General features: G+C 52.8%; 14 protein-coding genes across 14 annotated transcripts; 11 read left to right on the top strand and 3 right to left on the bottom strand.

Annotated features, from left to right (window-relative positions):
• Positions 1 to 39: 39 nt before the first annotated feature.
• On the top strand, positions 40 to 1,430 carry A1O1_05734 (alpha-methylacyl-CoA racemase; the record flags this gene model as incomplete). Its single annotated transcript, XM_007726618.1, has 2 exons — positions 40 to 624; positions 651 to 1,430. 2 exons carry the CDS (start codon positions 40 to 42, stop codon positions 1,428 to 1,430), a joined length of 1,365 nt encoding a protein of 454 aa, XP_007724808.1.
• A 578-nt stretch (positions 1,431 to 2,008) lies between these two features.
• On the top strand, positions 2,009 to 2,601 carry A1O1_05733 (endoribonuclease L-PSP; the record flags this gene model as incomplete). Its single annotated transcript, XM_007726617.1, has 3 exons — positions 2,009 to 2,054; positions 2,148 to 2,335; positions 2,455 to 2,601. The coding sequence occupies 3 exons, from the start codon at positions 2,009 to 2,011 to the stop codon at positions 2,599 to 2,601; spliced, it is 381 nt and encodes a 126-aa protein (XP_007724807.1).
• Positions 2,602 to 2,750: 149 nt separating this feature from the next.
• Positions 2,751 to 3,895, bottom strand: A1O1_05732 (NADPH2:quinone reductase; the record flags this gene model as incomplete). Its single annotated transcript, XM_007726616.1, has 2 exons — positions 2,751 to 3,115; positions 3,166 to 3,895. 2 exons carry the CDS (start codon positions 3,893 to 3,895, stop codon positions 2,751 to 2,753), a joined length of 1,095 nt encoding a protein of 364 aa, XP_007724806.1.
• A 924-nt stretch (positions 3,896 to 4,819) lies between these two features.
• On the top strand, positions 4,820 to 5,788 carry A1O1_05731 (uncharacterized protein; the record flags this gene model as incomplete). Its single annotated transcript, XM_007726615.1, has 1 exon — positions 4,820 to 5,788. One exon carries the CDS (start codon positions 4,820 to 4,822, stop codon positions 5,786 to 5,788), a length of 969 nt encoding a protein of 322 aa, XP_007724805.1.
• Positions 5,789 to 6,551: 763 nt separating this feature from the next.
• On the top strand, positions 6,552 to 8,148 carry A1O1_05730 (uncharacterized protein; the record flags this gene model as incomplete). Its single annotated transcript, XM_007726614.1, has 2 exons — positions 6,552 to 7,425; positions 7,475 to 8,148. The coding sequence occupies 2 exons, from the start codon at positions 6,552 to 6,554 to the stop codon at positions 8,146 to 8,148; spliced, it is 1,548 nt and encodes a 515-aa protein (XP_007724804.1).
• A 773-nt stretch (positions 8,149 to 8,921) lies between these two features.
• A1O1_05729 (uncharacterized protein) lies at positions 8,922 to 9,737 on the top strand (the record flags this gene model as incomplete). The annotated part of the gene is made up of 1 exon (XM_007726613.1): positions 8,922 to 9,737. The coding sequence occupies one exon, from the start codon at positions 8,922 to 8,924 to the stop codon at positions 9,735 to 9,737; it is 816 nt and encodes a 271-aa protein (XP_007724803.1).
• Positions 9,738 to 10,366: 629 nt separating this feature from the next.
• Positions 10,367 to 10,910, bottom strand: A1O1_05728 (NADH dehydrogenase (ubiquinone) 1 beta subcomplex 8; the record flags this gene model as incomplete). Its single annotated transcript, XM_007726612.1, has 2 exons — positions 10,367 to 10,717; positions 10,773 to 10,910. 2 exons carry the CDS (start codon positions 10,908 to 10,910, stop codon positions 10,367 to 10,369), a joined length of 489 nt encoding a protein of 162 aa, XP_007724802.1.
• Positions 10,911 to 11,600: 690 nt separating this feature from the next.
• On the top strand, positions 11,601 to 16,460 carry A1O1_05727 (adenosinetriphosphatase; the record flags this gene model as incomplete). The annotated part of the gene is made up of 1 exon (XM_007726611.1): positions 11,601 to 16,460. One exon carries the CDS (start codon positions 11,601 to 11,603, stop codon positions 16,458 to 16,460), a length of 4,860 nt encoding a protein of 1,619 aa, XP_007724801.1.
• Positions 16,461 to 18,288: 1,828 nt separating this feature from the next.
• A1O1_05726 (uncharacterized protein) lies at positions 18,289 to 19,320 on the top strand (the record flags this gene model as incomplete). Its single annotated transcript, XM_007726610.1, has 1 exon — positions 18,289 to 19,320. The coding sequence occupies one exon, from the start codon at positions 18,289 to 18,291 to the stop codon at positions 19,318 to 19,320; it is 1,032 nt and encodes a 343-aa protein (XP_007724800.1).
• Positions 19,321 to 20,047: 727 nt separating this feature from the next.
• A1O1_05725 (uncharacterized protein) lies at positions 20,048 to 20,787 on the top strand (the record flags this gene model as incomplete). Its single annotated transcript, XM_007726609.1, has 3 exons — positions 20,048 to 20,101; positions 20,154 to 20,246; positions 20,299 to 20,787. The coding sequence occupies 3 exons, from the start codon at positions 20,048 to 20,050 to the stop codon at positions 20,785 to 20,787; spliced, it is 636 nt and encodes a 211-aa protein (XP_007724799.1).
• Positions 20,788 to 21,435: 648 nt separating this feature from the next.
• On the top strand, positions 21,436 to 23,193 carry A1O1_05724 (methylmalonate-semialdehyde dehydrogenase (acylating); the record flags this gene model as incomplete). The annotated part of the gene is made up of 2 exons (XM_007726608.1): positions 21,436 to 22,716; positions 22,777 to 23,193. 2 exons carry the CDS (start codon positions 21,436 to 21,438, stop codon positions 23,191 to 23,193), a joined length of 1,698 nt encoding a protein of 565 aa, XP_007724798.1.
• Positions 23,194 to 23,806: 613 nt separating this feature from the next.
• On the bottom strand, positions 23,807 to 25,675 carry A1O1_05723 (calnexin; the record flags this gene model as incomplete). Its single annotated transcript, XM_007726607.1, has 4 exons — positions 23,807 to 24,331; positions 24,381 to 25,034; positions 25,087 to 25,500; positions 25,556 to 25,675. The coding sequence occupies 4 exons, from the start codon at positions 25,673 to 25,675 to the stop codon at positions 23,807 to 23,809; spliced, it is 1,713 nt and encodes a 570-aa protein (XP_007724797.1).
• A 449-nt stretch (positions 25,676 to 26,124) lies between these two features.
• On the top strand, positions 26,125 to 26,930 carry A1O1_05722 (methylthioribulose-1-phosphate dehydratase; the record flags this gene model as incomplete). Its single annotated transcript, XM_007726606.1, has 3 exons — positions 26,125 to 26,221; positions 26,269 to 26,770; positions 26,819 to 26,930. The coding sequence occupies 3 exons, from the start codon at positions 26,125 to 26,127 to the stop codon at positions 26,928 to 26,930; spliced, it is 711 nt and encodes a 236-aa protein (XP_007724796.1).
• A 504-nt stretch (positions 26,931 to 27,434) lies between these two features.
• A1O1_05721 (uncharacterized protein) lies at positions 27,435 to 27,851 on the top strand (the record flags this gene model as incomplete). Its single annotated transcript, XM_007726605.1, has 1 exon — positions 27,435 to 27,851. The coding sequence occupies one exon, from the start codon at positions 27,435 to 27,437 to the stop codon at positions 27,849 to 27,851; it is 417 nt and encodes a 138-aa protein (XP_007724795.1).
• Between the last annotated feature and the right edge of the window lie 26 nt (positions 27,852 to 27,877).

Here is a 27,877-nt window from a genome sequence, read left to right as displayed (position 1 = left end):
TGCAAGCCATCCTCGACAGCGTGATATGACTTGAGAAGTATGAGGAACAAATGGTTTCGGTTTTGCCTGGACATCAATGTCACCTTGCAAGCCCGGAGAGAAGGCAGAGTCTTCAACCGAATCAATGAGCTGCGAGGCACGCAGTACTGGCCTGCTTGTGGGCCTCAGTGGAGAGCAGTCGGTACCAATGTTCTGAATATTCAAGGTCACCGTGCATCATCCACGAGTTCGTCATCTGCATCTCCGGCAAGCAAGAATGCCTCGCAGTCCCCGAGGCCACTGGACGGGATCATGGTTGTGAGTATCGAGCAGGCCATCGCGGCGCCTTTTTGTACCCGGCAACTGGCCGATCAAGGGGCTCGGGTGATCAAAATCGAGCGTCCGGGGGTAGGCGACTTTGCACGGGACTACGACACGCGGGTCAACGGACTAGCCTCTCATTTCGTATGGACAAATCGGTCGAAGGAAAGCCTGGCGTTGGACCTCAAAGCGCCCAAGGACTTGGAGGTTGTGAAAAGGCTCCTTCCCCGTGCGGACGTACTGGTCCAGAACCTCGCTCCCGGAGCCACCGCACGCCTGGGTCTTTCATACGAGCAACTCAAGGCCAGTCATCCATCTCTGATCGTATGCGACATCTCGGGTACGGCCAGGACGGGCCATATAGCAAGAAGAAGGCGTATGACCTCCTAGTCCAAGCAGAGGCAGGTATGCTCTCTATCACCGGCACCAAGAGCGAACCTGCCAAAGTGGGTATTTCCATTGCCGACATCGCGGCGGGCATGTATGCCTACAGCAACATCCTCGCCGCATTGATGCTGCGGCAGAAGACAGGGAAAGGCAGCAAGCTTGACATCTCCTTGCTGGAAAGCATGGTCGAGTGGATGGGCTTTCCATTGTACTACACCTATGACGGTGCGCAAGCGCCGACGCGTGCCGGAGCCTCGCATGCGGCGATCTACCCGTACGGGCCGTTCGAGACGGGCGACGGCGGCTCCGTCATGCTCGGCATCCAGAACGAGCGCGAGTGGGCCAAGTTCTGCAGCATCGTGCTCGAGGACTCTAGTTTGACCCTCGACACGCGGTTCGCCAACAATTCGTTGCGTGTCCAGAACCGGGACGAGCTCCGCGACCTCATCTACAAGGCCCTCAGCAAGTACACTATGTCCGAGGCTGTGGCGAAGCTTGAGGAGGCCTCGATCGCTAATGCCGCCGTCAACACCATGCGAGGTGTATGGGACCACCCTCAACTTCGAGCCAGGCGTCGCTGGACGCAGGTCGACACTCCCAAGGGCGTCGTACCGGCGCCGTTGCCGCCCGGGTTCGTTCATGTGGATGACGGCGCTGAGGGGTTGCGTCCGAGGATGGACAAGGTGCCGGGAGTGGGAGAACATAACCAGAAGATCCTGAAAGAGCTGGGGTTGGAGAACTAAGACTTCCAATCAGTAAAGAGAATGCTGACAGATGGCATTAGGGGAGAACAGTGGCATTCTTTCTTGTCCACGACCCTAGATCGCAGTCTGCAGTGGTAGTTGTTAGCGAAACGTGGAGGGGACTGTTGGCGTAGCGGACCGCTATGCAAACAGAGTCGTCAAGCCGGTAGGAGCATGTTTACAAGAGATACTGTAGAGAGTAGGTACCTATCCACTTGTAGGAATCTCTGTGATGCCGTATAGTACCTAGGTATGTACGTACCTGTATCATTTGAAGAAGTCCAAGTCAAGATCTTAACCTCGTCTTGGCATGGACTTCTCGTGAATTTACGGCGAGCAGTCCACCATTACATTACACACTGTGCCTGTGTCAGCTCTGGCCCACTCACGGCTTCAATCAAAACTCCACGCCTTGCGGACAGACACCGTTGTCGGACTTCTCACTGCTCAACACATTCTTCCCATCCATGCCAGTTCTTGCACGAAACTCTCTACGCCGTCTCACATTCTTACGTCTAAATTCTCGAGTCCTACCCGTCACACATCGACAGCATCTCTTCCACTCATCTTCCGCCAATATGTCGTCCGGATTGACTCCTGTCCTGACCAAGGATGCCTGCCCTCGTGAGTAGCACATATTTCCCAAACACCTCCTGAAGCCGTCATGTACCCGCACTTCAAGGACCTTCGTAGCTGACCAACCTCGACCCTTCTTAGCTTCTGGCCCATACAGCCAGGCCATCAAAGCCGCGGGTCAGATCTGGGTCGCAGGCCAAATCCCCGCCGACAGCACCGGCCAATTAGTGTCGGGCTCCATTGCACAGAAGACCGAGCAGTGCTGCAAGAACATCAAAGCCATCGTGGAGGCAGCGGGAAGTGAAATGACCAAGGTTGTCAAAGTCAACGTGAGTTGACCCTGTCTGTTGTTTGGACTTGTGCGACTTGAACGGCGACAGATGGTGTTGGCCTGCCTGTTGGGCACATTTTCTTCTGGTTCAAAGGCGCTAACACAACCCTATTCTAGATCTTCTTGGCCGACATGAAGTTCTTTGCTGAGATGAACGGCGAGTACGAAAAATGGTTCGGCCACAAGCCCGCAAGAAGCTGCGTGGCGGTCCGAGAATTGCCCAAGGGAGTCGACGTCGAGATTGAGGCCGTTGCGATTCAATGAGCTGATTATCAACCGACAAGTCTAGAAATATAGCTTGACAATAGTAATCCTGAAACTGTCAAACACTGCCAGGAAGGCCCCGCACAACACGGCAGGCTTCTGCTTGTCTATACAGGAGTCTGCCTCGCAGCCTACTAGCTGGAACCACTCTACAGCTTACTTTGGGCTTCTTCACCCTCCTGTGCCCCCAGTTCAACAACTACCTTACCCCATGTGTCCCGTGCTCCAAGGGCAATGAGAGCAGCTGGCACACTTTCCAGCCCCTTGTAATGCCTGTCGGTATAGGTGATGCCCCTCAACTTGCCGGAGTTGATGAGGTCGAAGATACCGTTCCACACTTCGGGGACCGTCTTCTTCTCTTTAGTGGCATACATGCCCCAGTGTAGACCTACAATGCTGATGTTCTTCAGTAGGACCCGGTTCAAGGCCACTTTCTCAATAGTTCCGCCCGCGAAGCCGATCACGAGTAGTCGTCCATTCCAGGCTATGCATTTGATCGAAGGGTCGATCATCCCTGATTAAATGTCAGATCGGAGACATCACTCCTCGCTTGGGGATACCTACCAACTGGGTCGTACACCACGTCCACACCCTGCTTGCCGTTGCCTGTCCGGTGTTTATCACAAAGAGCTATGACCTTTTGCGGCCAACTCTTGTCTCGGTAATCCACAACATAGTCGGCGCCAAAGTCCAAACAGACCTGCCTCTTGCGTTCTGACCCGGCTGTTGCAATCACCGTGGCCCCCAGCGCCTTTGCTATTTGCACCGCTGACAAGCCAACGCCACCGGCACCGGCATGCACAAGCACCCACTCCCCTGGCTGAGTTTTCGCTCGAACAACCAACGCCCCGTACGCAGTGGGAGTTGTCACGTATAACCCAGCAGCATCTGCGAAGCTCCAGCCCTGCGGAATGGGGAAAAGGGAGTCTTCCGGAGCAAGTATATGAGTCGAATATGCTCCGTGGACGGCCCCAAATACCCTATCGCCCACCTTGTACGAATGTTTTGTCGACGTGCTCACGGTGCCATCCAGACTGCTAGCCACTGCACCGACGGTTTCCTTGTTCGTGCTGGGTGTGGCGATGACCACACCGGCAAACTCCATGCCGGCGATCCATGGTAGCGGCGGCTGATGCTGGTATTTGCCTTGGATCTGGAGCAGATCGAAGAAGTTCGTTCCGCAAGCGTGGATCTTGATCAGGTACTTCGTCGCGTGCGGGGACGGCGTGGGTAGGGAGGTCACAGAGAGGTCTTGAGGTCCCGAGACATATTTCGTCACCTGTATGGCTTTCATCGTGTTCGAGATTTCCGTCGCAGGTGAGCTTGGTTGACTTGGACACAAAAGCAGAAGCACAAGCACAACCAACTCCACAGACACTGATTCAACTTACTTTTGACGGCTCATCTTGCCTCAGAGACCGGGGTAATACTGTACTAATAGCACCTAATACCCGTGGGAATCGGGTAATTGGCGGGGAATGAATACAGATGCGCAGGCGTGCCTCGGTTGATCATCAGAGCCAAATCAATGTTAGTGTCATCACATGATCAATCCGGACTTAAATTGTTCCGCATCCTGCCAGTGCCAGGCATCCTCCGACTTTCGGTCCATTCATCTTCTTGGCTGTTTTCTCATCATTCCACCTCCTGTCGCTGAATCTGGCAAGTTCTAAGATTCAATTGACCTCGAGTTCCCCCTCTCGACTCTCTTGAGTCCTAATGATCGCGTCAGCTTCATGTGACGACCGCCTGTCGCGTCTCGCCGACTCTCTGATCGCCGGATTCGAAGAATTGCTTAACTGTGTGCGTGTCCAGATTACGAACGAGAAGACGCTGAGGGAGAAAATCGAGTTTGCTGCAGATGAGGTGAGTGTCCCTTTGCCCTCCAGCCCCTGACGACCATCTTTTTTCCATGATGAGAATCTTTGATTAGCTCTAGATCAAGAGCTGCTTTTGCAGCGATGAGCGACATTTTGCATGTATTACCTGATTTATCTCTTTCTTCAATCCCGTCTTGTCCGTCTACTTTCTGGGTAATTGAGGACTAATGATTGTGATTCAGTACGAGAGACTTCTAGCTGCGGATAGCAGTCATTCCGAGCCCTCTGTTCAACACAGTCTCGTCGCAAAGCAAATCCGCGAGATCCCTCCTTCTACCTACGACTTGGAATTGTCTTCTCCCATTCAGAAAGCAGAATTAGCCATACGTTGCTACAAGATGACAGATTCTCAGAAGCCCCATTCCAACGGTGGTCGGTGTCCCGTGGCGCACAAAGCTCGGGACCCGGAAGATTTAGAACGAGACTTCACCACGCCTGGTATACACGGAACGTTGGGCTGTCCGTTCGCCAAAATATCGCATGAACGTTCCCAGGCCCTAAGCGACGAGGATCCCATTGCCGTTGAGTTCCATCAAGATAAAGTCTCTTCTAGAACGCCCAACACCGAGCAACGGGCCGGCCAGTGTCCCATTCGCTTCTTAGACAGACATTCTCCCGAAGAAGTTGCCCAGTATTTTGAAAACCATAAGCATGAAATTCCTAGAAGCCACGAAATTTGTGTCAGGAGATATCAGCAAAATGGAGACAGCGCCCGGAAGCTTGACGCCAAATACGGCAGTCTTGTCAACATGATACAAGGGCTCGGAGTCAAGCACAAGGCTTACCTACCGGAGAAGGACAGGATCGAAGAACAAGACAAAAGCTCAATTCATGCCGTGGAGAAATGGGCGGAAAACGTTAGCAGCGCTCCGACACCCGAAGTCCAGGAGACCACCGCCGCAGCCGACACCGCTGCAGCTGACGAAGCAAGGCTGTCACATTTCGAAAAGCCCTTGCGGGAAGTCCGCGTTGGAGAATCTCCTAGCAGACCTTGGGGCATTTCTGTCCCGGTGGGCAACGAGCCTTCTCCCAGTGCTTTGCAGTCAGAAGACGGCCGTGCCCATGTGAAGGCGCGATCGGAGAGCGCGCACAGAGAAGAAAAGAAAAAAGAGTCAAAGTGCCCCTTCGACCACAGCCAAGCAAAAGCGTCTGCACAGGCGCCTCGGCCCGATCTTCACGAACCCAAGGAACCCCAGCGGGATCGCCCACAGATTGTCTTCAACGGACCGGTTTTCTTTGGGTATACAGCCGAACAGGTGGCTTCTTTGCTTCAAAACACAAGTCTTGGAGCCACTGTTCCACGTTAAATTTTCGATATGACGCGCAGGCGCTGTTCTGAGTGAGGTTAGATTTTGGGTTTCCTGGAAGCGTTCAGAGCGATATGCAGAAACGATGTTATGACCTAGACGATCACCCCATACTAGGTACTTGTACTATTCTTCATCAAGATTAAATACCAAGGCTTTTCAAGATTGGATATGTAGGTTCGCAAGGAGTCAACCTGTCCACAATAGCCAGACGGCCAGGTCAAAGTTGAACTATGAAGGTCCGAAATTGTTCTTGCAACGAGTGTGATATATCCACCAGCTCTAGCACACAAAGCTCGCATGACGCGAGTCTGCATGCCATGACTTCGAAGTGATTCGAAGAGCTTGTGGGTGAGCAAGCAGCTGGAAAGTGTACGTTGCGTTGATGCTGTGGACAACCCTATTGGGCATTCAGACAGCCGCTGAAGCCATGAACGAGCATCCACTGGCATAGTTTATAGGATTTTTTTGTTATAGTTGAACTTTTCAAGGAATCACATTCAGATGACAGTGCGACAGAAGTCTGAAAACCAGAATGCTCGCAGAAATGAAAAGTAGAAAAAGATCCAATCTTCTCTGCACTCCGCACTACTCTGGCTCCATGCAACTACTGGCGATCACAGGACCTCTCCTACGCCTAAATGTCAACGCTTGGCGATTGGGCAATAATGGCCTGATCCATCTGATAGACCAAGTTCTTCAAGACTCGATCTGTTTGGTATCCAAACTCCAGAGCCATTGCCGATTCCGTCGCTCGCCATTCATGGAGGGCGTTTATACTTGCTTAAGATGTGTGAGAGCACTGTCCGGCTCAAGCGGACGGCAGGCCGGCCCCAGATACGCACGACATATACCTGGTAGCCGCAGCTTTGCTTCGAGCTCCGCCCTCTACCACACATCCCTCAAGCCTGGCAACGCGACGACGACAGTCCCGTCACGAGGTCCCAAGCAATCGTCGCGAGTCGTTTCTACCGCCGCAGCACCTGCTGAAGAACCTGACAACTTCGAGCGTCACAACATCCCGCCGACCGATTACGGCGAATGGCGCGCCCATGGACGGGTTGTCCTTCAACCAGACAACCTTTTCCACCCCTTCTCCAAGTCACCCATCCCTGAGATACGGCAGAGGGCACGGTTCATGAAGCAGCATGCGCTATGCCCTCATCCTGTACACCAGCAGACGAGAGTGCCGATGTCCCCACACGATCCTGAGGCTCGTAAGGTTAGCGGAGTCAGCTCTCAGCCACCCGCTCATGTGTCTTTTGAGTGCCCCGACTGCGGTATCGCGACCTATTGCAGTGAAGAACACTGGGCAGACGACTTCGAAGCCCATCTTGAAATATGCGATACTTTGAGACAGATCAATGAAGATGATCACGACCTGCGCTCTGGAAGGTGGTTTCCAGAATTCGAATATCCTGGCCCTCAGCTCGATGAGATCTTGGTGAACATGACGAACTGGGATACATACTTTTACACCCGACAATATGAGGCAATCAACGACGAGAGAAGCATGCGCCAGGTCACCCGACTGCTGACATACCCTCTGACGCTGGGAAGTGTGCTACACGAATTAAGCCCATATAATATCAGGAAAGGTGGAAGGCTTACGCCAGAGGGGTTGAAGAGCTTGTCAGGTATGCCAGCTTACATTCGTGGGTATTGGGTTCCGGCTAACATGTACAGCTCTGCGGTATACACTTCATCCACCAAAGACTGGTCAAGGGCCTGGCATCAAAGGCCTAAGACTGTCCAGCCCCCCAGTCAGGATATTCATTCTGGGCGCCCGAGCCGAATCCTCATTGCCACGTGAAGTTTGGACTCAGCTATCACATCTCTTCCCGTTATCCTCAATCCACCTCATTTTTATTGGACCCGAATCCATGGCCAACCGAGACGCCGAATTTCCGTTGCCAGAGCGGACACCATCGAATCCTTTTGGCGCGATTGTCGAGGATCGCGTGTCTTCCAAGATGAAAATCACCACCTACGTGGAATACTTCCACACCCTACATGAGGCCAATTTGTTTTATCCTTATGATCCTTACTTCGACTGTTTCATGTTATATCATCCTGGCCTAGGCCACCCAGCGTCGTCGATTGAGTGGGAAAAGACCCTGCCGCAATTACTGGAGACGAAGATTCCGGTTATATGCACCGGCTATACTGAGTGGGATATGATGCGCGACTGGCAGTGGGTAATGGAGAAGTGTTCTGGAGAGGTCGATCTTCTTATGGAGCCCGGGGAGAACCGCTTCCGGTCACTGAGATGGGATCTGAATGATCTGGATCCTCAGGATATAAGTTGCGGAAACTGGGGTGTCTGGGCCTTCAGAGGGAAGAGGTATGCTCTTACATGATGAAGTCAATGAATGATTGATCAAGCTGCTGACTCAATGGACAGATACGAAGCTACTCGACGAGATATGAGCGCGTAGGCAGACCAAGAAACTGTACAACATGTTCCACCAGACCACCTCGACCGACAGGTAGACGAGAATCCATCCCTGTCGGGTTAGCTTTCATGGTGGCGGCGCTGCAGCACGCTTAACTGTATATAAGCTCATGCCCAGTCAATCTGTCTGGCGACAAGCGTGGAAGCATCCCGTGTGCCTCGTATATGAAAATGGACGACCTTGATCTACTCTTTGGTGACGTGCGAGAAAGCAGGTAGTATGGTAATACAACACGGCATGATGTCAGGGACTGAAGGCAGATCTTCCAAAGAACAACAACCATGTCATAATTTAACAATATTATCAGTGTTGTGTCCAATTGCGTCCAGACGCATGGTCAATTGTTTGGGCAGTGCTTGGAACTAGACACACTGCACGATCCAGACCTTCGCATGGCAAGGCGAACTTCTTCCTTCATGTTTTCCTCTTCGCCGTTCTAATAATCATCAACTCAAATCGGGTCTTCAGGATCAGCATCAGCCTTCGTATCCACTTCCCCATTCCTGTTCACCGTCCCGTTTGTCCCGGCCTCGGTGATGGTGCTGGGGTTGTCGCAAGTGATATAAGCAGACCATCCTTGCCTTCTACCGCATGCGCACCTGAAACAAGTCTCCTATATCCTCTACCGGTTCTCCAAACATCTGTCGCAGACAGTACACCCAACTGACGACGCAAACATGAAGCTCATCGCATTGACCGGGCTCGTCTACCTGACATCGCTCGTCGCCACCGCGCCACCTTCCTCACATCTTGCCGAAATCTCCGTGCGCGACGTCTCGCCACTCGAACAATACAACACATTGGAAAAGCGCAAAGGCGGCGGCGGCGGCAAGGGAGGAGGCGGCGGCAGTAGTAGCGGTGGAGGACGATCTAGCGGCTCAGGAGGGTCGGGTGGCTCAAGGCCGGCATCATCATATTCCTTTTCTTCCAGTTCCAACGCGGGAGGTCGCACGCGCGACGGTTCGGGCACTCCGAAGACCTACGGAAACAGATATGCTGGCGGCGCAACAGTGCCGTACACCGCTGGTGGAAGGTCGCCGACAAGAGGCATCGCACCCTACGCGCTGCCCATCACAGCCCTGGCCTTCTTCCCCGGCATCTGGCTGTACGCCACTGTCTTCGCTTATCCATACCCGATGTACTACTCCTGGAATCACGACGGGCAGAACAGGACGAGCAATGTGACCTGCCTATGTCAGCGCTATCAGGTCTGCGGTTGCGATCCTACAGACAACAGTACGTTTCTGGACCAAGTCGTCTCCAACGGCACTGGCCAGCCGGTGAACTCCAGCCTCGTTCGCACTGTCGACTACGGCAATGGCACCGCCGATACGTATATCAATGGGTCGCTGGCAAATGGCACCACCGCTCCTGGTGGCACTGATCCCTCCAGCGAAAGCGAGATCAGTGCCGCCATGAGGCTCACAATGAATTACGGTGGATATTGGGTGATGGTCGCCACGGTGGCCTCTGGGATGTGGATGGTAGCCTAGAGGCAGGAGTTCTTCTCACGTTGGCGGGTGTCCCTTGTATTATATGTCCTAGTCCTGCCCGCTTGAAGCGGGTATTCTTCTTGGTTCGTGGAGAGGGGTTGGTCTGTATTTCTATAGCATTCTGATGATGATATGCGTCAAGCGTTCAGCTATCCTGTGTTATCGTGTACCTTCAAACGCCCTTTCAACCAGAAAGACAGTAAACAGACCCAATCACAACCTCAAATCTGTGGTGTTATCTCTTCCTCTGTAGACACCCGGGGCCGAAATTCGCCATAATACGTGGTCTGGTTGTACGCACCCTGATAACATGCCCAACACTTGTTGTATTCAGAAGGAGCTGGAAACTAGCACAATACACGATTACGAACATGCGAACTGAGAGTTGCAATGCCAAACATACTGCTGGTGGTGGCATATTTCCAGTAGTAAACGCCGCTTGAAATTCATCTTCATGTTTGTCTGCTCTCTTACTCGGATCGCACATCGAAATCGGCCGTGCAGAAAAGGTCAAGAATATAAGATTCATCAATTCTGATGTATTTGATACCCCAAAGGTAGTACAGGCTATTTTAGAAGCCACACTCATACTTGTATCTCATCGCCCGACTGGAAAGCCTGCCACATGGTTAGCCGCTATAGAACCCACGGAGATGATTAGAACCTACCCGCACAGCTCCTGCTCCTCCTAACTCGCGATCCAAGCCTCCCGCATATTCAGTTGGCGTGCTTGGTTTGCCTGGGTATGTCACTTTAACGGCGTAGCTCAGACCCAAGATCGCTGAAATAAAGCCCGCCCACATCAGCAGCCCTTGAGAGGTCGTCATATGGTTATAATCTTCCAGCGCGAATATGCCCAAGACCTCGTTATCTTCATGAACAGGTTCTCCGAAGTTACGTCGCTCTTGCTTGTCGTCCCAGTCGGCGTAGGGATCGCGGTATTGTCGCTTGACTCGAGGCGGGTTAATGTATCCACCATTCTTGATGCCAGTGTCAGCATGCATTTTTGAGAGAAGTGTAAAGTTATCATCGTACCATCTCCGGGTCATCCACCTCTCCAACTGCCTTGAGACATCGCGCGGCCGAAAACTGAGCACGAGGAATGTGAGATTGAGTACGGGTGAGGGTGCGGGCGGACCTTGTGGCCACGGTCAAGGCTCGTCGGGAAAACATCTGGAAGGCTGGTTTGAGAACAGAAGGGCCCCGAACGAGCCGGCAAAGTGTGTAGCAGCTGTGGTCAATTCAAAGCATGCAGAATGGTCCTTCAAGAGCGGTTGACTTGACGTTGATGAACTGAAGTGGTCGATAATGCTAAGATTTGATTGGGTTACGGATGGGGGTAGCTCTCAGGCTGGAGATTGGCAATAGAGGTAAATGTCAGTACCGTACTAAGTGACCTAAGGTAGCCTAAAATGCCTGGACACTCATTAAAATGCTGGGCGCCACGCTGGCCACCCGTTGGCGGTGTACCTAACAGATCAGCCGGCCGCGAAGCTCCCACTGCAGGCGAAGGCAGGCGAAGGCAGGCCTAGGGAGCCTACTTCTGCTAGCAATCAGCTAGACTCTCTTATTATTACGCACTGACTGCACCCCCAGTACAACTTACACAGTGCTGAACTGCTACAGTGAAGTGGGCGCTCGTTCCTGCGCGCTTCATCCCCTCTGCCACCTGATATTTTTCACAACAGGCTGTACTTCATATCCACCTCAACCTCTCAAATCTGTCCTGGTCTCGTTCAAACTCCGTCAGGCAGTCATCCTCGGGGCGAGGAACATTTTGCCACGCGAATTGACCATTATCTCTCCCCATTCATAGAAAATGCCCGTCATCACTTGGCTGTTATTCTAAGGATCAATTTTGCCATGAAAGGCACCGCATCGCAAACCGCGCCAAATGCCGAATACTCCCCCGACTGGCGAATCTCATCCAAACCCCCAGGAACAAGGCACGATTCATCACACACGCCTGCCTTGAGACTTCCAGCTGACTGTTCTACAGCAAATGTTGATGGCAGACCTCCATCCCCAGTTCGGCCGGAAGCCAATCTGCTTGGCCACGATGACAGTGACGGCCCCCCGGCAAAGAGGCGGAAAGTTGCAGGCGCTGACCACAAGGCATCTCCTCGACCCATTTCTCCGCCATGGAAACGGGTCGCGGCAGAAGGCCCAACAACCTTTGTGGAAGATGGCCGACGAAGATCGGGAAGAGTCAACGTCGTCCCCCTCGCGCTACAGCCGCAGTCAACCAAGAGGCAGACACGCGCCGCTTTCGGAAAGGTAAAAGAGGAGCGACAAAAGCAAGCAAAGCCGCAATACAATATGCCACCAAAAAGACCAAAAGCTACAGTGCAAACCCCGCCGCCTGTCATTAAACGTGGCCCTGGCCGCCCACCGAAGATTCGCGATTCCGAGGTTGTGCAGCCCATCAAGGTAGAAGAAGCGCAAAGACATACAAAAGAGCCGAGTATACGATCGAAACCCTCAAACAATCGCCGTCCGAAGTCTCCCCGCCGCCGCTCCGTTCCCCGTCCGCAGCGTACAGGGCCTCCGAAGGTGAATGGCTTCCAAGAACAGGAGATCTACACGAATGGAGTGGTGGATCTAGATTCGGAGGGCGACAGCGATCGATCCGCCACTTCCGATGGACTAACATCACTGGCGAGGGGAACATGTTCGCCGCCAACGATACAAAAGGTCACCTTCCGTGTGAGGCTCCCGAAGCCGGCGATTGCGACCCCTGCCAATATACCCTTGCCCAAGAAGTATGCTTCTTTAGAGGAGTTTTTAGAACGGGATGACTTGGAACCAAGAGCCGGGGAGGACACCTTGACACCAGATCAAATAAAGAAAGAGGCAATAGCACGACGAAGAGTGAGAGAAGCGCAACAGCGAGGTGGGGTTCTGGATAGAAGGCTCTCCAATACCTTGCCCGACAAGCAAAGTGAACCAAAGAGACAGTTCGCTCATCTCGACCATCTTCTTGCGCATGTGTGCCACTTTAGGACCCTTCTGCGCGCAGAAAGCAGGGATCACCGGAAAAAGGCCGAATTGCTGGCGCACGAGGCGAAAAAGTATGTCGAAAACAAACGAAAACGCAACAAGGTCAAGACGCCGGAGGAGATTGAGCAAGAGAAGCGAGAAGCTGCCATTGCCTCCTATCGGGCAGTGGCCAAGGACGTTGACAAGTTATGGACAGCGGTAAGAGCCGAGGTCGATGCAATGCGGCAGAAGGAGTATGAGGAGCTGCAGCAAGCCAAAATGAAGGGTCACCTTGCTCGGGTATTGGATCGAACCGACCAGATGCTTAGCCGAGTTGCGGACCAAGACGAGTTACCCACGGATAGTGAAACGGAAATGTCTTCCAACAGTGGTCTCGCCGAATCCGAGTCCGAAAATAGCGAGCAGATGTCGGAAAGCGAGAGTGGCTCTGAATCCGGGCTGGATGCAGATAATCTTGATGCACAGATGTCAGTTGAAGAGTTGAAGCAAAAATACGGCAATCTGCCGGATTTACCGACAGGAAGCCAGGAAGATGACGAGATTCCCGCAGTGGAGGAGGATGAACATGAGAACAACCGCGCGCAATCCGACGACGACTCGGACCCAGAAACTGAAATGGACAGCGAGTTCGACACGGAGGATTCTGATGCAAGTGAAGGTGACGAAGACGAAAGCGAGGAAGGCGAAGAGGACGGTTCCCGTAATGGGCTTCTGTCGTTGTTCTCGAAGAAGGAGATCGCCGATATGGCACCCACCGTCGATGGGGACACTCCTGTTGAACAAGTCGACTCTGAAACTCGTCAAAATCTGGTGGAGGTGTTGGAGGATCATCCCGTGCAAGAAGGTGGAAGTCAGCAGGAAGCGGATCAGCCGACGACGGATGCGTTTACGCACACGCAAGCGAGCCCAGCCCAGAACAACCAGGATACAGACATGACGGATGCATCCGCGTCTGCTAGTCTACAAGCCATCACCATCCGCCCAGCATCGGAAGACCCGGTCAGCCTCGAGCTCAGCGTACAGACATCACCTCACACAACGGCGACGAAGGTGTCAGAACCCGAGTCGGTATCTTCCATCGACACACATGCGGACTCCGCACCACCTACTTCGCCCTCCGAGATCAAGCAGTCGGCGATAAAAACACCCGTACCGCATCTCCTACGAGGCACTCTTCGAGAGTATCAGCACGAAGGGCTTGACTGGCTTGCGGATCTCTATGCTAGCGGCAGGAATGGCATTCTTGCGGACGAAATGGGTCTTGGAAAGACCATTCAGAGCATTGCATTATTAGCACATCTTGCCGAAGTCTATGAGGTCTGGGGACCCCATCTTATTGTGGTACCAACAAGTGTCATGCTGAATTGGGAAATGGAATTCAAAAAGTTCTTGCCGGGTTTCAAGATTCTGACATACTATGGCAGTCTCGAGGAAAGGAAACAAAAGAGACGTGGATGGATGGCCGACGACAGTTTCAATGTCTGCATCACGTCATATCAACTCGTATTACAAGATGCAAACTCATTCAAGAGGCGAAGGTGGCATTATATGATCCTGGACGAAGCTCACAACATCAAGAACTTCCGCTCAGAAAGATGGCAAACCATGATGACTTTCAACACCAGAGCCCGCCTCCTCTTGACTGGAACACCCCTCCAAAACAATCTGACTGAACTATGGTCGTTGTTGTTCTTTCTCCACTACGGTCAGGAAAATCATGGAGAGGATGATGCCTTCGCTGGCTTGAAGGAATGGTCTGAGTGGTTCAAAAGGCCTGTGGAGTCCATTCTCGAACACGGGCGCCAGGTGCTTGATCAGGAAGACAAGCAGCAGGTTGCGAAGCTGCACAAGGTCATTCGCCCGTTCCTCCTCCGCAGACTCAAGGCGGACGTCGAGAAGCAGATGCCGCTCAAATATGAACACGTAGAGCTGTGCCGGCTGTCCAAGCGTCAACGGCAACTCTACGACGGCTTCATGTCGAGAGCTTCGACAAGAGAGACCCTTGCTTCGGGAAACTATTTGTCCATCATCAATGCTCTGATGCAGCTTCGAAAAGTCTGCAATCACCCGGACCTGTTCGAGACGCGTCCCATCAACACGTCCTTCGCGATGCCCAAGTCAGTTGCCGCCAACTTCGAGATCAAAGATCTGTTAGTACGTCGACGGCTGATGCTTGACGCCGCCGATAATCTAGATCTCGACTTTCTGCAACTGGCGCCCATCTCAGAGGAGCGGATGTCAATGATCGAAGTCATCGAGACCACCAAGCGACATGCATACCACCAACTGAAAGCTTTGCGAGACTCCCAGTGTCAAAGGGTTCCCAAGAATACTGTATGGCATGGGGAAAATCGTGCAGGAGTGCTCGGGTCGCTTGAGAATGTGGGAAGGAAAGCTCGGGTTCAAGAATTGGATCGCACGATGTACTTTGAAGCCTACCGCCATCACCAGCACCCTATATACGGCAGGGGCCTGCTCAAACAACTTGCCATCAGTACATCAAGCGCTCAATTGTCACAATTGGCTTCGCATAAAGCCCTTTCCAATCGCTGGGACCAGGGGTTGCCAATGCATTCCTCCAACCTCGTACATTCAATCCAGTCGAGGTCGGAACAGATGGAGCCCTTCGTTCAGCAATTTGGTTGTGTCACGCCTGCCGTTGTCGCCACAGATCTCAGCACTATCGTCGTTACAGAGGCCGGAGCCGTTGCGATGAGGGAAGCTCAAGCGGTTTGTGACCAGGACCCATTCCATCTGGCTCAGATGAAGCTGTCGATTGCTTTTCCCGATAAGCGCCTGCTGCAATATGATTGCGGCAAGTTGCAACGGTTGGACAAATTGTTGCGTCAATTGCAAGCGGGTGGCCACCGGGCTCTTATCTTCACTCAGATGACCAAGGTCCTTGACATCTTGGAGCAGTTCTTGAACATCCACGGCCATCGATATCTGAGGTTGGACGGCGCCACCAAGATTGAACAGCGACAAATCCTGACGGACCGGTTCAACAATGACCCTCGTATCCTGGTGTTCATCCTCTCGTCGAGGTCTGGTGGCTTGGGAATCAACCTGACTGGAGCCGACACCGTGATATTCTACGATCTAGATTGGAATCCTGCCATGGACAAGCAGTGCACAGACCGTGCTCATCGAATCGGACAGACGCGCGATGTTCATATCTATCGGTTCGTGTCCGAGCATACCATCGAATCGAACATCCTGCGGAAAGCCAACCAGAAACAATTGCTTGACGATGTCGTGATCCAAGAAGGGGATTTCACCACGGATTACAGGAACAAACTCAGCTACCGGGACATGCTCGACGACAATGCCGAAGAGGACGTTGCCGGTCTCGCAATGGACCGCGTTCTCGGAAACGCCAGGGGTAAATTGGCGGTCCTGGAGCAGGCAGAGGATCAAGAAGATCGTACTGCTGCAAAAGTTGCTGCTCGTGAAGTTCAACACGCGGATGATGGAGACTTCGAGGACAAAACAACAAGCGCAACGCCAGGGACCGCCGATGCACAGACTCCAGGACCTTTCGGCGCAACTGAGACGGCACTGGCTGAAGCGCAGGTTGAAGGCGAACCGTCCGGTCATATTGATGACTACCTGATCCGCACGCAGTCTTTCCTGATGCGCGACATACCATTGGGGCCTGGCAAAGAGAAACGCAGTAGGGCAAAAAGAAGGCGAGATGAGCATCGAGTCAGGAGGGTGAGATGAGATCGGCACCCGCCCACATTTTTAGCGGCCCAAACGGAATCCGGTCACCTTCGTGGTCATGAAAATAAGCGTTTGTGACTTCTTGTACCTGTAATATTAGAAAAAATTGAGGTTGACCTTTCAACCTATACAAGATTGGTTCGACAGTTGAAAATGAGGAACCGTGTTCGAGCAGTCAAGGCCACTTACTGTAGAGAGTCTCCTTCGTTCCCACCTCTGTTGTTGGCGTGAGGAAGCGGTAGCAACTTACTACCGAATGAGTAGAAGCCCTGTCTTGATATCGCGTCAAGCTACAACCAAGACGACGATAGACGGAGCTGTGCATTGAGATCGCCTCAACATGAAGAAGCTAAAGATAGGGCGGCTTCAAGTTCAGTCACGATTGCTGGTGCCGAGGCCCAGCAGAGGGAGGTGTTGTTGCTGTCGTCGTGAGATTTAACGTCCATGATGAATACGAGCCAGTCGACCACTGTGAGGGTCAGGTGTGTCTGGGTTAAACGGACCAACGGTTCCTATCCTTGTCCTCGTCGGCTCCCTGGGGATGGGCTGGGGTTACTAAATAACTTAGGTACGTACCGACTCCCTGTACTATCTAGTACTAGTATGGACGGCCTAAGGTCTACCAAGACCTTATTTGTTCTTGTTCTTGTCCAAGCACTTATGAAGCTTTGCATGAGTGTCTCCGCTGGGCTTGTTGTTACCTAGAGACGAACCTGCCGAAGGTGTCTGCATGTATTGGGTAGATAGGAGAGACTCTGTGTGCGGATAGATAGAATTTCAGACGGCAATAAGGCTTTGCCATGCAGTGTTTCGGGTGGTTCGTCGGGCTTCGAGCGGCAAATGCTGGCGACCACGGATGCCAGGGCCTCTGTCGATGTAGAAGCTGCGTTGAGGGATGCAATCGATGGAGATGCCGAGCTAGGAGAGTGGCATTGCGTACCAGTAGGTAGTATGCCTAGGAACCGATCGACCAGCATTTACCCCGGACATTTTCTGTTGATGCTGCTGCTAATTACAGATGTAGTAGTATGGCGAGGAGGATGGAGATGGCGGGGGAGTTGGACGCTAAGATTAAATTCCAACAACGCAGTCTCCGTCTGCTCTCGCACCGCAGTCATTCCTCCTCCTCCTCCTCCCTCCCTCCCTCCTTGATCCTTCACTACCATCTGAAGCATCTTGCATGTCCTATTACCCAGTCATTCGTCGAACCATGCTGGGCTAATGCCTGGCTACCGTCAACTCGTTACATCGAGGCTCTTGAAGAAAGTGCTTACGAAGCTTGTGGCGCCAGTTGAACCACCCCCTTCACTGTCGTGTGATGCTTGCCACACACCACAGACACTGCACACCAATGCGAGAAGGCGAAGCCCACCCTGCGACTTGTGACAACTGTCTCGAACACCAAGACTGTTCCTCCCCTCACAGGCTGGGATATGAGGCCGCCACAGGGTATCATGCTCGCTTTACAGCAGGCACGTCGTGAAGAGGAGGTCACTACCAGGTAGGTCCGCTAGTGACACGTTGGAGAGCACGTCGCTTCTCAATGCCCTCACAAGTATAAATGCAACTGGTACCCTGTCATCTCAGATCTCCCTCAGATGTGCTACAACTGCTAGTGTGACCGTGTCCCCCTCCCAGACGAGGGTTTGAACGTCGCTTCAGTACTTCCACTTGCGCGTCGTCTGCTTCTATCCCGTGCGATCGTGCTAAGTAGTGCCTGCAACAATGTCGACCTTCAAGGATTCTGCAGCGCCTGGAAACAGACGGCAGAGTGTCCTCTTCGCCGATGAGTCCAAGAGGAAGACCAGCGTCGCCCAACTAACATCCAATGAGTCTGCAGAGTAAGTCCACGCTCAAACCTGTGTCATTTCCCGCTTGGTTAACGGCTGAAAAGGGTCCGGGAAGACATCAGAAAGCGTACAAGGCTTTGTCACGTCTCCGAAACACCCCTCTTCAAGCTGCTCGAGATCTGTACTACATACATGCGCAGTTGATCCAGGAGGATATTCTGGTCGAGGAGTCCGCTGTCGCCACCCGCGGGAACTTCTTTATCCGATTCATCGAACTTTTCACAATCCCTCGTATCCGACGCGCCACTCAGGCATCTGGCATCGTTATGATTGCACAGCAGATGTGTGGGATCAACATCATTGCGTTCTACTCGTCGACTGTGTTTGCAAACGCAGGAGCTAGCGTCACTGGGGCTCTCCTTGCTTCATGGGGCTTTGGACTGGTCAACTTCGTCTTCGCCTGGCCTGCCGTATGGACCATCGACACCTTTGGGCGACGAGCTTTATTGCTCTTCACCTTTCCAAACATGTGCTGGACTCTAATGGCAGCCGGATTTTGTTTCTGGGTACCGGAAAGCAGTGATGCTCACCTTGGCCTTATCGCCTTGTTCATTTTCCTCTTCGATGCCTTCTACTCACCTGGTGAAGGCCCTGTTCCTTTCACCTACTCTGCCGAGGTCTTCCCATTATCCCATCGTGAGGTGGGCATGTCATGGGCTGTGGCGACCAACAACTTCTGGGCTTCAGTTCTATCTCTCACCTTTCCGCGTATGCTTCAGGCCTTGAGCCCCCAGGGTGCATTCGGGTTCTACGCCGGTCTGAATGTCATCGCGTTTATCATGATCTTTCTGTGGCTACCCGAAACCAAACAACGTACTCTCGAAGAACTGGACTACGTATTCGCCGTGCCGACGCGGACACATATGCATTATCAGACCTCCCAGGTACTGCCATATTGGTTCAAGACGACCTTTCGTCAGCGCAAGGGGCTCACTTCACCTCAACTTTACAAGTTCGACTCCGACGAGTACCATGACGCCCATGAGGCGCCTGAAGAGAAATCTGCCTGATCCGCGTGAACATCGTGAACCTGAAATATGGCCGCGGCTCACAATGGCTCTACGTTGTTTGAACCGTGAAACATCTCGACAATATGATTGCACCCTTTCCGACCTTGACATTGCTGGGTATCGATGAGCACGAGTGAAGCCTCCAGCCACGACACAGCAGCAAGAACATCGGTCGATAATTCATGAGGATAGCTTGTGGTCGAGCTCCAACAGTGGCGGAGACATGTGCCAAATAGAATAAGGAGGCCGTGGGATGCGGCTGTACCTTTGTTTGTGACTTGGGTTCCCCGCGTTGTATGTAGTTCAGGTCGGGGCTTTGACGATGAGGCATGCGAATGGATCCACCTGGTGCAGTCACATCACAATTAACAGTGAGCTCGGAACGGAGTAGTGATGAATATCAATGGTGGCCAGGCAGTTTCTCAATCTGCCCCTCGGCTTACCCTTGTCGGCAAGGAGAAGGAATCGATACTTTCCAAGAGTAATAAGTACGAGGAGCACCCTCTTCGTTGTTAAGGCAAGAGGTGAATTGATGCACATTGGATCGCAGGTCGCTTCGGTGCTGCACTCATTATTGCGCCGCCCAATGCCACCACCGTCAGATCTCAGAAGACCCCGGTAGCTCTTCTGTTTTCCCTCTCCCATAATCCTCACCCTCACCCTCAGCCTAAAAGCCTACATCCAGGTCCCATATTGTAGGAAAGAACGCTCATCACAAGCTATAGCCATGGCGGCGCCACCAGACATCACTTGCACCAACCTAACGGGCACGTTCGTGATGGTGAGTTGGCCCGTCGCGACCCCATGAGTTTCGGTCTCACAGCTATTTTCAGAACAAGACGCTCTCCGACGACGTTGATGCGATGCTTACCCTCCAAGGGTTGAGCTGGTTCACCCGCCATGCCATACGACTTGCTACAGTGGTGGTGGGTCAAGGCCTGAACACCATTGAACCCGTCTTCACTGACAAGAAAGTAGATCACGATCAAAGAATACAAGCCCGACGCTTTCTACCACATCGACGCCACTTCTGTAGCCTCGGGCCTCGCAACGACCCAGGAGAACCGCATACTGGATTGGCAGACTAGGGACCATGCCGACAGGATCTTTGGGAAAGTTGAAGGGAAATCACGGATGTGGAAGACCGGGGAGTTATCCATGGAAGGCCCCGGGTCAGAAGAAGACGCAGCTTTTCTCCGAGCCGAGATGCTGAAAGATGGCCACACGCCGACCAAGTACTTGGATGACGAGCATGTGCAGAGCTGGGTCATCAACGTGGATGGTGGCGAGTGGATTGCCGAGCAGACTTGGGGCTTCGAGGAGGTCAACGACGAGCGCAGACACACGAGGCGTGTGGTCGTGTGGAAGAAGGGGAACGTGGAACGCGTCAGACTGGTCTATGATTTCCGTGGTAAGGAAGAAGACGATGAGGACGATGAGGACGATGAGGCGCTGGCTTATGAGTGAAGTAAAGTTGAAGTAAAGACAGCAAGACAGATACTAGGTAGGTAGATATCCTATACCTTAAGAAACCTATACAACTTGAAGCACGGGGGCACTGCACCAGCATCCTGCCTTGTTCAGGCCATGTGGGAGGCGTAAAAGGAGCCCAGGAGGACTATAAGATGTCCCTACCGCCTTGCTGATTCTCCCTCTCCCTCTCCCTATATTCTCTGTCCTCCGCCTCAACATGAGATGCTGCTGCCAAAGGGACTGGCTGTTCATCCCAAGAAACCTCCGTCGGCCATTTTCCGATCGCACCAACCCACCAATCCACAACCTCCTGCTGGCCGAGGTACTTCTACCAGAGAATCCACTCCCGCTTGCAGTGGAACATGTAAAAAGGCGCGGATAAGGACCAAAGGGGCCAAAGGTGGGTGCGGAGGGGTGCGGAGGAGTGCGCAGTTGTTTGTCTTTCTTACTCGTCCCTGCGATATCCTCCTTCCAGGGCTTCCAGGGATACAGGGGCTTCAATTCGGCGGGCTAAATACTTAACAGACACCCGTCCCCTCCCCGTTGCTGCCCCCGGCGCAGTTGATCTCGTCGACTTCCATCTTGCCGACCTACCCTAAACCTCACCCATTCTGCTCCATCCATTCCCATTTCAAGATGGCTATGGCAGGACGCCGCACGCTTCTTCGTGCTGTGCCCGCGCTCTCAGGCAGAAGAGCGCCTCAGCTGGCCTCTACCGCCCTCCGACTGTCGCCAGCACAGCACGTTGCGAAGCGACCGCTACACGCGACCTCCCGCCACTTGGCTGCTGCCGGCGTCGCCGTCGCCGATTACCCCAAAAGTCACGAACAGCTCTCCGACATCGTTGATATCCACAACTTCATTGACAACCAGTTTGTGCCCTCACAGGCCCAGACATGGATTGACCTTCATGACCCCGCCACGAATAACCTCGTCACCCGCGTGCCCCAGTCCACCGATGCTGAGTTGAAGGCCGCTGTCGAGTCGGCAAAGAAGGCTTTCCCGAAATGGCGAGCCACCTCGATCATGAGCAGGCAGCAGGTCATCTTCCGATTGACGCATCTCATTCGGCAAAACATGGACCGGTTGGCGACATCCATCACACTCGAGCAGGGGAAAACATTCGCCGACGCAAAAGGTGATGTGCTTCGTGGGTTGCAAGTTTGCGAGACCGCTTGTGGCATCACGACCCAAATACCAGGAGAAGTCATCGAAGTGGCCAAAGATATGGAAACCCGTTCATACCGCGAGCCGTTGGGTGTGGTCGCTGCCATCTGCCCTTTCAACTTCCCCGCCATGATCCCTCTTTGGAGCGTGCCCGTGGCCACCGTCACCGGCAACTGCTTGATTCTCAAGCCCAGTGAACGAGACCCGGGTGCGACCATGATCATTGCCGAGCTCTGCAAAGAGGCCGGCTTTCCCGATGGCGTCGTCAACGTCGTCCACGGAGCGGCCAAGACGGTTGACTTCATCATTGATGAGCCCGCCATCAAGGCCATCTCTTTCGTGGGAGGCAACCGCGCGGGTGAGTACATCTACACTCGAGGCTCGGCGCAAGGTAAGCGTGTTCAGGCCAACCTCGGCGCAAAGAACCACGCGGCTGTCCTGCCTGATTGCAATAAGAACCATGCTCTCAACGCCATTGCTGGCGCCGCTTTCGGCGCTGCGGGCCAACGGTGTATGGCTCTGAGCACCCTCGTTATGATCGGAGAGACCAAGGAATGGCTTCCTGAGTTGGCGGAACGCGCAAAGAACCTCCGCATCGACGGTGGCTTCGAAGAGGGTGCTGATCTTGGTCCATTGATCAGCCCCCAGAGCAAGAAACGCGTTGAGGACTTGATCCAGAGTGCTGAAGAGGAAGGGGCCACTATTCTGCTAGATGGCCGAGGGAAGACACCCGCAAAGTATCCCAACGGCAACTGGGTAGGTTGACTCGTGATTTCTCGTTCCCACCAAAGCAAAGCCTTAGCTAACTTGGTCCAGGTTGCGCCCACCATCATCACCAATGTTAAGCCTCACATGAAGTGCTACACCGAAGAGATTTTCGGCCCCGTTCTCGTCTGCTTGAATGTGGACACTACCGAGGAGGCCATATCTCTCATCAACTCCAACCCTTACGGTAACGGAGCGTCCATCTTCACCCGTTCCGGTCCGACCGCCTCCTTGTTCCAGAAGGAGCTCGAGGCCGGCCAGATCGGTATCAACGTCCCAATCCCCGTCCCGTTGCCCATGTTCAGCTTCACCGGCAACAAGAAGAGTGTGGCCGGAACCGGCTTGGCCAACTTCTACGGCAAGGATGGTATCAGATTCTACACTCAGTGGAAGACTGTTACCAGTCTGTGGCGGGCAGAGGATGCTCTTGCGACCGAGAAACAGGTCGCCATGCCCACACATTCGTGAGGCTGAGACCAAAAAGATTGTGTTCCATGCAAGATATCAAGGGGCATATGGCTGCTATTAATGTGCACAAAATGTTGTTCATGACATCGTTTAGGATTATTGGGAACTCCAACTCGAAGTGGTGTCAATCCTTCTCTTCGTTAAAAGTACAGTTACGTTAAGGGCCTGTTGTCGAACCCTTGGGTATCGTAACGGATCATCGGATGGGAGAGGGACGGGACCAGACCACATAGGGGTCAGTTGTCCGGTCAAATGAAGATCCGCCGCGACTCCACGGTCGCAATCACCACCAACAGGCGAATGATTTGATGTTGCGCCGCTGTATGACTTGATACGTACACAGTACGTACCAGGTAAACAAGAAAGTGCCCTCGTCGATCTGATCTCGATCAGATGGGACCCAAGTACTGCAGATATGGCAACCTGAATGCGTAGTATTTATTCTACAAAATAGGTATTTTGATGAGCAAGCTCGTTTCTGACGCCATTCTCCCGTTCTGACTACCGTACTTTGAACTCTTCAATGCACTTTTCGCTTTCCAGCATGTCGTACCGTCATGGTACCGCTCCCATCACTGCCAGGTCTTGTTCGACGGAACTAGTGTGTGTGCAGTTACTCTGCGCTTCCGCTTGAGCGCGTGGTTCTTTTGTTGACTTCCGTCTTGACCGTGTCTGCGCCGCTAGCCGCAGCCTCGACGATCTTTTCTTTCGCATCGGTGGCGGCTTCCTTGGCCTGTTGAGCACTCTTCTTGATGTCCTCCTTGCTCGGGGCTGCAGAGGCGCCTGCGCTTGATAGTCCAACGATGACAGCGATGAGAAGAGCGACAACTCCGCCGATGCCGCCAGCGACTTCAGGCATGAACCTAATGGCCTCAATAGGGTCTTTCTTGACAAGAGTGACGAACAACTCCAGCTTCTCCGTAACGTAGGTGACGGGGTCGTCCAAGAACTTGAGATCAGATGGCGACTTGGGGGTATCCTGTGGCTTGGGCTTGGTCTTGGCCTCTTCAGCTTCCTCAATGGGTCGCTTAACGTCGTATGTTTCTGCTCGGAAAGCAGCAGCATCCTCAATTGAGTGACCAATATAGATGTTGTCGAACGAGATGTCCGATTGCATTGTCCAGATTTCGAAACCAATCTAATAAGTCAGCAAAATGTCTTGAGAGAACCAGGACTAGAAGACATACCGCTCCCATGGGCTCAAAGTTGGCCGGAGTTTTATCCTCGAAATAGTCTGGGTTGGGAATTTTGCGTGGTGCCCATGGTCCCTTGTAGGCTGGATTGTCGACATACGGCGCAGTCCACTTGCCCTTGTACAAAGGATTTCTCTTCATGGGGGGCTCCCACTTTCCGCAGCCTGAAGCTTCCTCACACTTTGGATTGGGGACTTGAGGAGAAATCCAATCGCCATCTTCTTCATCGTCCCAGTCGTCTGGTTTCTCGGCCTCCGGATCAGGGATAGTGGCTGGTTCGTCCTCAAGCCAGTCGTCCGGCTTCTCGGCCTCATCATCAACGACTTCGAAAGGCTGGTCCTCGTCCCAATCATCTGGCTTCGTGGCATCGGGATCAGGGATGCGCGCGAGGTCAACCCAGTCATCTGGTTTCGTATCTTTGGGATCATCAATCTCCTTCGGAGGATTGACAGCAGGAGAGAAATCCTCCAGCAGACTTCCACTCTTGGCGGACTTGTTGTCAATCAACAACTCGAAAGTATTATCCGGGTTGACAATAAGAGTGTAAAGAGTGGTAAGTTTGCTGATTTTGGCTTGAGGAGGAGTCTTGAGGTGCTTCTCTTCGTACTCGCCAGTCTTGGGGTTCTTGTGTTGGAAGATGAAGTGAACCTAGGAAGTGTAAGAATGCTGCGTCCGTGATCTCTTGTCGAAATCAATTCACCTTGTTTGTGGCTCCACACTTGTCCGGACCGAACATGATAACATATGGGGAGGCATTGGAGAATTCCTCAGCATGTAACTCCTTGTTCTCACGCAGCAATTTCATGTATGCCCCTCCACATTCAAGCCCATTTTGCAGCTTGACCTCATACTGGACAACCAGGGTCTTCCCCTTGTTGTCGATGACCGAAGGGAACTTGGCGGAAATGGCATGATGCGCCGCTGCATTCTTCACCACCAGTGCTTTGTCACCGATGATGCCTGGAAGTACGGTTGGCTCTTCCACCGACCATTCACCAACGTATGCCCAATCCTCATCGCTCTTGGAGTCTTGCTTCTTCGCGTGAGAGGGCGTCCATCGTGTGTCCCAGTCATCGGTGAACTGCTCTAGGAAGGGGGCTTTGAGGGTCGTGGGCTATTCAACCATCAGTTGTTATCGTCAATAGCGTGAGAGATGTTTAAAGACTCACGGTGAAAACCGGGCGCTCAATCACAGTTGCAGATGGCTCAGTTTCTTCTTGTGCCAACGTGCTGCCGGCGAGGAGGGCCGACGCATACAGCGCCGGAGCAATTGCCGCGTTGAAGCGCATGACGGGCACACACTTGATGGAACGACAGTCTAATGACAGTTGGCAGGAGAAGGGACAAGACTGGTTGAAAAGCGAAGGAGTTTGAAAGGAATGTCCACTCTCCGGGGATATATCTCAAGTTCGAAGGTCAGAGAAAGGTGTCCTTTACTGCGTGCTCCACCGCAGAAAGCCAGATGCCAGGCTAAATTCGGAGCCAGTCGATGCCTGTACGAATTAGCAGTAGACTAGTCCTAGATTGGGCATAGTGCAACTGTAAAGGAAGGCGGGGGGCTTGTTCACAGCAGCATCCGGCACGTGATTTGACAGTTTCATCGCACGTGGGTGAATCATGTCTTTTTCCCTTTTTCTCTTCCAGTTGCATCCTGACCTAGTACCTAATATCTCTCTTGTGGCATCTTTTGACCAGCTGTTCCCTGACGCTGGCTATAGATCGCCAGTTTGAGTTAGTCATGGCAGAGACAAACAAAGATCATTTGGTTCAGTCCGATGATCCAGACCATCCTGCAAACCTGATACCTAGACTGTGTAAACAGTTCTATAGCCTTGGTAAGATGGTAGGTCCCGAACGAAGCCATTAACTGACCCCTGTCAAGGTTGGGTCACTGGAACTGGAGGAGGCACCAGTATTCGGATGGATGAACATGTCTACATTGCTCCCTCGGGTGTGCAGAAGGAGCTCATCAAACCCAGTGATATGTTTGTCCTTTCTTACCCAACTCCCAAGTATCCACCGTCCGCAAGACAATACATTCGGAAGCCTCATGAGCTTAAGCCCTCTGCTTGCACGCCGCTCTTCCTCGCTGCTTTCGAACGAGGGGCGGGCTGCTGCATTCACTCACATTCCCAGTGGTGTGTACTGGTGACTCTTCTTGTTGAAAAGATGCATGGCAAGGATGCCTGTTTCGAGATCAGCAACATCGAACAGATCAAGGGCATTCCGAAAGGTCCGGGGAAGGGAATGCTTGGCTTCCACGATACGCTCCGGGTGCCCATCATCGAGAATACGCCGTTCGAAGAGGACTTGACTGAGAGCTTGGAGAAGGCGATGGAGCAATATCCAGATACCTACGCTGTTCTGGTGCGGCGCCACGGAATGTTCGTGATTTCCTGTCCCAAGTTTTTTCTTGTTGCTGACCTTTTCAGTTATGTTTGGGGCGAAACCGTTGCGAAAGCCAAGACCCAGTGTGAGAGCCTGGACTATCTGTTCCAGCTTGCTGTTGAGATGCACCGGCTTGGCTTGCCGTGGACGATATGATACCCGTAGTGTCAGCAACAACTTGTGTATATGAAACATATTGCCGACAGTCAGAATGGTCGGGACTACTTATAAGAGTATACTTGCAGCAAGAAATTCAGGACTTCATAACTGAGTCTGTCATCGGCAAGAGGAGTGTTACCCTTTGGATAGGTGGGGGAACGGAATATAAACGACTGCATTAGCAGTCTTATTGCTCAGGACCATCCCACAGTCCATATCAGGTACTTCGACTTGGGGCGCCAAGATCGAGTATAAATATACCGATGTACATGTAGGTAGGATTTCACGTCCTTCAAGTTCCATCGTTGAACGCAGACCGCGCTGACAACATCCACCAATTTGGGCTTATCAAGTTCTCGAAGGGTTGGGAAAAGGATAGTGCATCGCATCTTATCTCGGATCACTTGTGGCATTTCAGATATCGCGGGTGCACGCAACAAAGGTCGATGCAGTATGGAGTCAACAATGACAGGCTAGAGTCTAACAGAATTCCCAGTGAAAATGTCGGTCACTTCGCAGTCGGTAGCATCATTATCGTCGCAAATGTCCCCTGTGTCATCAACACAGCGCACTGCCGAAGCTAAAGACGCCTTCAAAGCGGCGCTTACTTCTGTCGGTGCCAGCATCGACGCCGAGCTGCAGGCCCGGGCGAAGAATATCCATGCCAATGCCAAAGCACTAACAAAGCAGGAGGATGGGCTGCGGCAGGAGACCAAAGCCGTAACCAAAGAAAACGATTCCATTCAAAAGCTCCTCGATCAAACAAGCAAAGAAGTGCAGGACTTCAGCGAGATAGATCGTCTCCTGGCAGACCTTGATGGCGAACTAGGCATGATCGAACTTACGCTCCAGCTAGCCGAGGAGAGCGACGAAGGGTCTCCTCAGGAGTCAAACAATCGCCAGGATGTGACCAATTGAGTTCAACTGTCCGGCAGGCCGATTCT

Source organism: Capronia coronata (assembly GCF_000585585.1).
Source record: "Capronia coronata CBS 617.96 chromosome Unknown acBCG-supercont1.5, whole genome shotgun sequence".
Taxonomy (NCBI): Eukaryota; Fungi; Ascomycota; class Eurotiomycetes; order Chaetothyriales; family Herpotrichiellaceae; genus Capronia; species Capronia coronata.
The sequence above is the reverse complement of the archived record's forward strand: the minus strand, read 5'-3'. Positions and strand labels throughout refer to the sequence as shown.